Below are 10,769 nucleotides of genomic sequence, written 5' to 3'. Positions count from 1 at the left end.
CTAAATATATGTTATATATGTAAGTTACCAGGTAAACATTACAGTTAATATTGGTGAACCCATCACCCAACTTAAGAATTAAAACATGACCAGTAAGTAGCTCTATATCTGCAGGCTCTGTGACTATCCTGTTCTCCTGCTTTCCTTCCAAAGCTGGGCATTAGCCTGAATTTTGTTTTTAGCATTCCTTTCCTGTTAAGCATAAACTTTTACTACACACCTGTTTCCTTAAACAATGTACTGTTGGCCGGGCCCGGTGGCTCAAGCCTGTAATCCCAGCACTTTGGGAGGCCGAGACGGGCGGATCATGAGGTCATAAGATCGAGACCATCCTGGCTAACACGGTGAAACCCCGTCTCTACTAAAAAATACAAAAAAAAAAGCCGAGCGAGGTGGCGGGCGCCTGTAGTCCCAGCTACACAGGAGGCTGAGGCAGGAGAATGGCGTAAACCTGGGAGGCGGAGCTTGCAGTGAGCTGAGATCCCGCCACAGCACTCCAGCCCGGGCAACAGGGCAAGACTCCGTCTCAAAAAAAAAACCAGAACAAAGTACTGTTTAAAGTCTCTTGTTATTTAAGTTTACAAAGATTATATATTCTGTGTACTCTTCTGCAACGAGTTTTCTTCAGTATTTCTAAGATTTAGTTATGTGTATGTTATTAAACATAATTATGGTTTTTTTAAAAGATATATGACGTTCTATGGGGTAAATCACCACAATTTATTAATCCATGCTCCTGAAATGAGCATTTGGATTTGTAAAATCCTTTTGCTATGATAAGCAATGTTGCCTATATAAATTTGCAAGAATTTCCCAGAGGATACATACCAAGGAGCAGAATTGCTAGGTAAACACATTTTCAGCTTTACAAGACAGTTCTAAATTCGTTTTTCCAAAGTGATTGGACATATTTCTATCTCCTCCACCAGTATATAATATCCCTTGGACTTGCATCTTTGCCAGCCCCTAGTATTATCAGATTTCTTAATATTTCTCAATCTAGTGACTGTAAAATATCTCCTTGGGACCTTAATCTGCAGTTTATAGACTAATAATAAGGTTGAGCAACCTTTCATATTTTATTTGTCATTTGGATTTACTCTCCTATAATATACCTACCATAGCTTTTGACCATTTTCCAGTTGGATTTTTATTGATTTATAGGAGTTCTTTATATATAGCATTATTATTTAGCAGTAGTAGGTGATATATCTTGAATATATCCAATTCACATAATTTTTTCTCATTCAGTTCTCATAGTTCTATAGGTCCTTCACAGTTGCCTTTCGGTACTCATGTTTTCTTCCTACAGTAGTAACCGCTCCTGTTTTTGTGGGACAGTTTACAAAGCACTCCCACAAATCTTATCTGAGTCTCCCAACAACTTTAAAAAACAAGATGGGTATTATTATACTTGTTTTACAAATAAGAAAACCGAGTGGCTTGCCCAAGGTAATCGGGCTAATAAATCCTCAGACTCCACATTCCATAGCCTCCTTATGATTATGTGATGCTTCAGCTATTCGTAGACCATTCATTTAAGAAAATGCTGCATTTCTGCTTAGCACCTTGACCTCAGTTCCTTCTCTCTCTCTGTCTCTTCCATATATAATTCCAAATATGGCTTTAATTTATTCAGTTCAACCTTAACACATTATCTACAAGATGAACAGATGAGTAAAAGGAAGCACCAAGAGAATTTTTAATAGGACTTTTTTTTATATATAAGAGAGGCTAGGAGGATATTCAAAATCACAAGTTACCTGTTCTGTGTCAAACCACATTTTTCAAAATAATGGATCTGTTATGTAACAGAGCTGATTTTAAGTTCAGTGTTTTCTTTGCCTTTAGCCTCTTAGTTTAAAACAAGAATACAGAGAATAAGAGAAGAAAAATGTACTTTGCATATATTAGTATTCTCTAGATTGGTTTCTGTAGTTTTTAATTTATTATAATGCTATCTGTTATGTAAGGGGTAACCAATATATGTATATTTTTAATTGGCATTAAATATTGACCTTATAGTGAGAAGTAATATTGGTAGGACAGTAATTCCGTCACTCATCCTCTAGCTGAAGCTACTACATCTGGGCAGTTGGGTGGATATCAACCCTCTGTAAGAGCCCAGGGATGATGGGTTAAGAGATGCCCAAATGTTCTCTCTCAAATATTTGAGATGGTAAAACATAGTACTTCTCACTTTCTGGGAACTGTAAAATAAATAGATAGATCGAAAGATAAATCCTCAAGCTAATCAAACTACTGCATGTGAGCTCTTTAAACTTTTGTAGTTTCCATGAGTGATTATATTTTATGTGCATTACATACACCAAAGAAAACTGTGTCTGATCAAACTAGCAGTAACAAGAAAGGACTTTAGGATAAATAAGGAAACAGAAGTCCTACTCCAAGGTATTTTAATCATCATATAATAATTAAGTATTTAAGCACTTCCTGGGGACTCTCCAGGTATATAATAAAAGCAAGACCACATCATAACTTCTTCTCCAAAGAGAAAGGTCTTTTGTAACAACTGTATTCTACAGATAATTACTAAATGTGGCCTTTCCTAACCTCTTTCTTCAAGTATCATAAATAAATGTATCTCTAGTTAAATATCTGGTTTTAACTCATCAAATATTCCTATATCAGTGTCCAATTTTAAACTGGTTGACTCACCTCTGTTTTTATGAAGTGCTGGCTTCTACATGTATTTTGATCTGCATCTGAGAGCTGTATGTGTTATAAGTACTACGTGTCTGATATGGGCTCTCGGTGTGTTTTTCTTTTGAGTCAGGTACTATAGCTAGGCTCATGCAGCCTCACATTAAGTAGGGGATAATTACACCACAAAGTGGTAGCATAAGAAAGAGATGTGCATTGGATGAAAGGGCATTTAATGATTCTGAAATTCAGACCTGTGTTGTAGAAAATGAGGTGAGCTCCATGTTGGTAATTTTGAACACATCTTTTATTGTTGTAAGGAAGTCATTCATAATGCAAGGGGACCATCATTCCCAACTGGGAAGCTTCTCATATCACCTAGTCCAAAGGTTCTTAAAGAGGCATTTTACCTATTTGAGGAAGGGTAACCATTATACTTTTAAAATACATTCTCAAACCAACTGCTTTTAAAAAGGTCTTGCAGTTAAAATGACCATATAATATCCACTTCGGGATAAGTGCAAGATTGGTGCAACACTGGGACAACCGACCCAGACAGGGTCTGTCCCAGGCAAATAAAAAAACATGGGCACCTATTTATAGAGGAACAATGCCCAAGGGTTTCTAGGCGATGAGGGCTGGAGAGTTGATTTGGTAGACTCTTCAAGAAGAAAAAATGTCTGAGGCCCAAAGAGGCTTCCTGTTGCCTTTTCAAGGGGGAAATCAAGATAAACTAGGGACAATGAATTTTACGGACTTTTCAAGGGTGTGAAATCTTTGCTGCTTTCATTTTGATTTTTAAAAATTCCACGTTTCCCTTTATAATTAACAAAATCCATTAATTAAAATGGGTCTTTGTGCTCATCTTTAGGGCAGCAAGAAATAAGGCTTTTGAGAAACAGTACCCCATTTTGCTGTCACTTTGGATGTTGGTGGGGAAACAAGGGGAGAGGGAAAGAGAGAGCGGGTGAGAGAGCTGTAAGAAATCCTTCGCAAGAAAACAGAGTAAGTGTACAGAGTAGTGGGCGGGGAACATCTAGGATTATAAACACTGGGGGCAAAGACAAGACCTTGTGAAATGGCTGACATAGTATCTTACGAACCTGATGAATAAAACCATTATCTCTGGGTGACCCTGGTGACAACGCTGGGCAAGGTGAGAGGAGACAGCGAGCGCTGTGTTTGAGAGCAATGTTACTGGCTGGTTCTCTGAGAGCGAGACCGTGGGCTCGTAGTGACACTGTGGGTTCCTGAGTTGTCTGGGAGTACAGGGACGGCAGCCTCGAGTCTGTCCAGCTACGATCACTTTGTAAGGCCTTCGGTGGGATGCGGGCAGAAGGCTCCCAGTGCAAAGGGCGTGCCACGAAAACCACCAGCCAGAAACCTGCGCTGCGACAGGTGCGCTCCGCCGCCAAATCTTTCCCTGCGGCCCCTCCCACTCCCGTTCCAGGCCCGCCCACATCCCTGTCCCGGCTTTAAGTCCGGCGCCGCCGCCCTCTCCCCCGCCCCGCCGCGCTGGAGCCTGGGGTCTCGGCAACTTCCGGCGGCGGGAGCGGCGGGACCCGAGGCGTGCCCACTGCGCGTGCGCGTCGGCCGTGCTCCTCCTGCGCCCCCGGCCCCGCGACTGGGACTTGGTACAGCCGGGCGGTTGGCGTCCTCCGCGGCTCCAGCCAGGGGCGGGCTTTTCAAATCTTCCTTTGACAGAGTGGCGACGGCCCGGACGGTTCGCGCTGGAGATGGAGGGGCCGAGTCTGAGGGGTCCTGCGCTCGGCCTGGCGGGGCTTCCCACCCAGCAGGTGAGTTGCGGGAGGGACCCTGCCGCGGAAGGAGAGGGAGCCGGGGTTCTGTTCCTCGCGTCTTCGCTTTGTGGAGTCGTCGGGAAAGCCTCTCCCCCGCTCCTCTGTTTCAGCGGTGGCCACAAACAAAGGGAGGGACTAGGAGACTGCATTCTTGCGGCTCTAAAGGACCTGGACATCGGCACCGCCGGATTACTCAGAGAGGGAGCTGAGGTCCGGAGTGGGAAGGCGGGGCCGGGGTCCCAGCGCGCGTTTGCTGGTGCACTTGTCTGCCGCCCTCTCTAGGCTTTGGACGCCGGTCTTTTGCAAGTGTACGTGATGCCGGGGAAATGGGAGCCGCTTGATTCCCAAGAAACCCAGCGAGGCCCGTGGAAGACATTTGGCTTATTACAGATTTAATGGGAAGCACAGTAATGGAGCGATGTCTACACACAACACAGAAATGGTTGGGGTTGGGCGGGGGGGTTCGGAGTGGAGTAGAGGCAAACTGCAACCTCTGCACTTTAGAGAAAAGTTGAAGGTTTGATAGTGGGTTCTTTCTCAGATCATTAGAAAGGAAAAAGAGAGTACACGTTAAATTGGATAGAAGTTTGATGTTTGCTTTTGTGCCATGTAAAGTGTGTTAGAAACCTTTTTATTTTGCTTTTTACTAGACCAACATTATTTCTTGGTAGCATCAGTTATTAAAATGTTACCACTTTTCACTCTTAACCATAACTTTAGGGTCTTAAAACTCTGATGTCTTTAAGCTGGATCTTCACTTCTATTTTAATCTCTACCTTCTTTTGCCTACTTCAGAAGTAGGTTAAGCCATATGAAATTGTCAGTTTTGTAGGTCAACATTGGTAAAATATTTGCAATTTCATTCATATGGAGGCACCTGATATCTTTGTTTAAAAATCTAGAATTTCCTTAGCAGACACAAAATTGTTAGGAAGTTTTCACTAAGACTGTGAAAAATAAAGCAAGACATTAAGATTCATTATGCAAAAGAAGTCCAGTGTCTTTATCAGTAATTTTTATGCTGTTTTATGTCAGCATTTTCAAAAATTTCAAAGATTTTGATGTACTTTTTTTTCGATCCTGTCCTGTTATATACTTTGGCTGTCCTGATTGCTAACAAAATCTTAATTTATAGTGAATTGGCATTCTATTGAGATTCTTGTATGTATCATATAGGTGTAGGTGTAGGTGTAGCTGTCCAGGTGTATTTATTGAGCTTCACGCTGCAGGCATAGGAATGGTACAGAAGCGACAAGAGGATAAAATCATGAAGGAAGTTTAGCTGCAAGGAATGAAAATAAATGTTTAAATATACATAAAGGCTTGGTTATTTACATGTGGGAAGGTACAATACTTAATTTTTTAGGCAGGACAAAATCGAAATGATTGAAATGCAGAATCTTCAGTTTAGATTTGGAGAAAAAACACAAAATAGTAGTAGGTTTCAACCTAACAGGAATATTGAGGGTCAGTCAGCTAATTTTATACTTGACTAACACTGAATTTTTATTTGGTATTTCCTTTGATACATGAATGAAGCTGCCATGTTATCGAGATAATGCCAAAGATTTTGAGGTGGTCACACACTAGTCAAACACCTCTACTGAAACCCTGGAATCCTCTGCGACTCCTCACAGCATAGAGTATTGGCTTTGGAGTCAGATTCAGGTCAAACCAAACTCTTCTTGTTGTGCAACCTTAAATAAGTTATCTCTGTTTTCTAAGTTTCAGTTTCCACAGTTGTAGATTGGGTATGCTGCCCATCCCAGACAGCTGTTGGAAATCAAGAACATCTCTAAAGTACTTATCACAGCACCTAGCACTCAGGATGTGCTTGAGAGATGACTATTGTTATTATCCTTTGTCCTATTCAGCTGAGTGGTTCGGGCATCCCTTACCTTTTCTTACAAATGTTTAAGCTTTTGGAATCTTAATAAAAATAAAATTCAAAAAGTAATACTATCTCATTGCAGGAAAGTCAACATAGAAACATGAATTTACGAATTCTCTCTCTAGTTCCATTCCCCAGAATGGCCGCTGTTAACAATTTCCAGACTTTTTTCTGTACATAAACAATTCTTAAAATCCACACAATTTCTTTTAGCAAAATGAGAACGGACTGTATTTACTCTTTTCTTCTTCTTCATCTTGGTCTTTTGGTTAGCATGGCTTAACTATATCCATTAGGTGAATGGTAGTTTCTATCTTGATTACTGCAGTTGTCTTACCAGGAGTTCAACTTCAGGTTTTTTTAGTCAGTTTTTAATACCGACAATAAAGCCATTTTCTTTGCACTTCCTTCATACTAGGCTAGCTTTTAAAAAAAAACCTAGTAGTTTTCTGTTTCCTACTTAACCTAAATTTCCGTTTTTAAGGTATCCTCCTATTTCATTCATAGCCTTGTCCATATATTTTTATCAGCCTAACTTGTTAAAGTACTTTCAGAGTCAGGACAGTGACACAGGCTACTGTTTGACTTGATTAGAGGCAAGCCCTTATTCAGAAAATTGGAAAAGAAAGAAGAGGATGATGGCCTTATCTCATTCTCTGCTCTTTCTGGAGACTGGCATTCAAACACTCCTAAAAGGAATGGTTAGAGAGAGACTAGCTTTTGTCTTTGGTCCTAATCAGCCTTGACTCTACCTGGCCGAGCCATTATGGCTGAGGGAGCAACACTGATGATTTTCCACTCCGTACTCATCCTCTTTGAGGTCAATAAACGTCACTATTGAATGCCCAGTCGGTGCCCTTATTACATGATCATTATTCTTACTGGGGATAGCACTAGACATCAACCCTTACCCCAGTTGCACTGTGTACCCTTAGTAACTAAAGACAGCTCTAAAGGGTTTCAGTTCCATAAACCTTTCCTTGCTAGAGCTAGCATTGCTTAACCAGAGAGGCTTTTTCTGCATGTAAAGTATAGATGTGTACTAAAAAGTTGCATGGGAAATACAAAACTGGCTAAAACTAGTAGCCTTAAAAAAAGAAAAAAAAACTCAGAATACATTGAAAACCGTATATACACTTAACAATTCATCCTGCTTATGTTAGCCTTCTGGGATCCACTTAACTCACATTTGCCTGAGACCTGCCTCAGCGAGGGAGGTAAGATTATAGTTTACTATGTATGTTAATTTGGCTGGATTATGGGTCAGTAAACTATTTCTATAAAGGGCAAACAGTAAATATTTTCACCTTCGCAGGCCACTCAGTCTTTGTTGAAGTCACTCAGCTCTGCCCTTGTAGCTTAAAGGAGCCATAGACAATATGAATGAATGTGTCTGTGGTCCAGTATAACTTTATTTACAAAATCAGGTCCCAGCCAGGCCACAGTTTTCTGACCCTTGCTCTAAAGAAAAAAAATCTTCATAGTAGTATCTGTTAGATACACCTCATTTCCTTAATAAATAGTACTTTAATCTTACATCATCTTCAGACTTTTTAAATGTACTTTTTTAAAAAAAATCCTGGCTACATTTTCTTTCTCTACTATTTCCCAAGCTTCTGTCGTTTTATGGAGTCTTCATCGTAAGTGATGGTGAGAAGATACTCTTTATTTACGGGACAGAAACCCAAACTGATTCGTTAATGTGGCTGTAGCCACCTGCTGGTTCTTTAAGGTTTTTGCAACTTTCAAGATTGCTGTGGAATTTCAAATAGTCCAGCTGTGCTTCTCTACCCTGGCTGACCATTGAATCACCAGAAGAACTGTTAAAAAAAAAAAAAAAAAAAAAAAAAGACTCAAGCCCCACCTCCAGAGATCCTGCTTGGCCTGGGGTAGGTCACAGGTTTAGGTAATTTTATAAGGCCCTTCCTCTCTGCCTCAGATGATTTGAATATGCAGCCAGCTTTGAGAACCACTGTGCTAGTTCAACTGCCTGTTTCATTGCAGCATTTAAAACCAAAATTGAATTTAGTGGCACCAGATGGTATTTGTTTATATTTGAGTTGTGGGGTAAAACTATTCATCCCAGCTTTAGGTTGCTCCCTATGTGCATTCCCCAATATAGTCAGTCTGCCAGAGTTTATTTCTATAGACATATGGGTCACATAGATAATTCTTATAATTAATTGCTAATTACATTAAAGAAGAATTTACTTTGGGGCTGGTTAACTCATAAAAAGATGAAATGGAGTTGTTGAAATTCAGTCATGTGCAGCGAAGGAAAACCAGCGAATGACTACATTTATATAGTACACCAGTTTTGAGTTACAACACTGTATGAGAAGGTTTTTATGTGGTGATTACATGATGTAATTACAGGAGGTAATTAAACAGATCTGTTTTCTGTGTGTAAATAGTACAGTTGATTGATTTGGATAGTCAAGTTAAATCATCTGCAGTTTGTCTTTTGGGGTAGTCTTCAAAGACTGTTAGCTCTCATAACTTTCATCTTTTCTTTTTGAAAAGGTTGTCTAGACCTTTTGTTATTAGATTCCATTTACATTTTTACATTTACATTTTGATCCAATCAGAAGGTAAATTATAGTCTTTATTTTGTTTGCCATAGAAACTAGGGTGGTCACTTTAAGAAATAGACATACTAGAAACATCATTACATGTTTGTGATACAATAAAGAGTACCTTTGATTTATAATTTTTATAAAGTCATTGTGAATTAAATCAGAACTGTACATTCAGTTTGTAGAATTTTAATGTTGCATGTCAAACTTGTATGTAGAATCAGGCCATTAAAAGATAATTATATGGAATAAAAGACTTTCAGAAATAAACTATTTAGTAGTTTCATGGTGAACCCTAAAACTAAAATAAATGGTATGTCCAGAATTATATTATAAAGCTCTGTTCTGGATAGCTAAGGCTTCTGACATTTTCTATGTACAATGCTTTCGCTCTCTTGCTTCTGAGATTGTATTTACACTGCCTACTATTACAAATAGCCTGTTTCCTCCCTGCTACTAAGCGTTGGCTCTTTTACTCAGTATCTGCTTTTTCAGAATGTTTTTCTTGGTTAATTCACTGTCATCAACCACATTGCCATCTCTTAATACAATTTATATAATATATATGTGTGATATATTGTTCACGTTAGTTATTGTATGTTTTCTAAGGCTGCTATAACAAATGACCAAGACTGAGTGACTGAAAACAAGAAAAATTTATTCTCAAACTTATGTAGGCCAGATGTCTGAAATCAAGGAACTGGCAGGGTTACGCTCCTCTGAAGGCCCTAGGAAAGAATTCTCTTCTTGCCTTTTCCAGCTTCTGATTACTGCCATCAATCCTTGGTATTTTTTTGACTTATAGACGTATTAGTCTCTGTCTTCATATGTCATTCTCTCTGTATGTGACTGTGTCTTCATGCGACCTTTCTTTAAGGACACTAGTCATTAGATTTAGGACCTACTCTAATCCAGTATGTCCTCATCTTACCTAATTACATCTGCAAAACCCTCTATCCAAATAAGGCTACATTCTGAGGCACTGGGTGGACATAAAGTTTGGAGAGACACTATTAAACTTCCTATAGTTATAAGAACAATAATGTTTGTCACCTTTGTTTATGTTCTGTTTATTCAGTTTCTTTAGATTGTAAAGATTTCGTAATGAAGAAAGAAGAATTGCAAAGAGCACTTTAAAATAGCTATTTTTACACTACATATATTTATATTAAAACTTTGTTGCTTTCTCAAGATGGTATACAATTATGATATCTAGTACATTTTGCATCTATTATGGGTTAAAATGTAATTTTGGGCCGGGCGCGGTGGCTCAAGCCTGTAATCCCAGCACTTTGGGAGGCCGAGACGGGCGGATCACGAGGTCAGGAGATCGAGACTATCCTGGCTAACACGGTGAAACCCCGTCTCTACTAAAAAATACAAAAAACTAGCTGGGCGAGGTGGCGGGCGCCTGTAGTCCCAGCTACTCGGGAGGCTGAGGCAGGAGAATGGCGTAAACCCGGGAGGCGGAGCTTGCAGTGAGCTGAGATCCGGCCACTGCACTCCAGCCTGGGCGACAGAGCGAGACTCCGTCTCAAAAAAAAAAAATAAATAAAAAATAAAAAAAATAAAAAATAAAAAAAAATGTAATTTTGGATTTTTGCTATATTTTAAAGATGCATTGTTTTTTTTTTAGGACTGCATTCAAGAAAAAATAGACTTAGAAATTCGAATGCGAGAAGGAATATGGAAACTCCTTTCTCTGAGCACTCAGAAAGATCAGATTTTACATGCAGTTAAGAATCTCATGGTGTGCAATGCTCGAATAATGGCCTATACATCGGAGCTACAGAAATTGGAAGAACAGATTGCAAATCAGACTGGAAGATGGTTAGTAAC

The 10,769-nt window shown here is 39.5% G+C and overlaps 1 protein-coding gene across 1 annotated transcript in view; it reads left to right on the top strand.

Annotated features, from left to right (window-relative positions):
• The first annotated feature begins 4,400 nt into the window (after positions 1-4,400).
• Positions 4,401-10,769, top strand: part of LOC111537964 (rhotekin-2-like) — a 35,425-nt gene continuing 29,056 nt past the window's right edge. Inside the window, exons 1-2 of the mRNA XM_023205140.1 lie at positions 4,401-4,460; positions 10,567-10,760. Coding sequence (XP_023060908.1) covers positions 4,401-4,460; positions 10,567-10,760 — 254 coding nt within the window. The remainder of the gene's footprint in view (positions 4,461-10,566; positions 10,761-10,769) is intronic.

This window comes from Piliocolobus tephrosceles, chromosome 9, assembly GCF_002776525.5.
Source record: "Piliocolobus tephrosceles isolate RC106 chromosome 9, ASM277652v3, whole genome shotgun sequence".
Taxonomy (NCBI): domain Eukaryota; kingdom Metazoa; phylum Chordata; class Mammalia; order Primates; family Cercopithecidae; genus Piliocolobus; species Piliocolobus tephrosceles.
The sequence above is the reverse complement of the archived record's forward strand: the minus strand, read 5'-3'. Positions and strand labels throughout refer to the sequence as shown.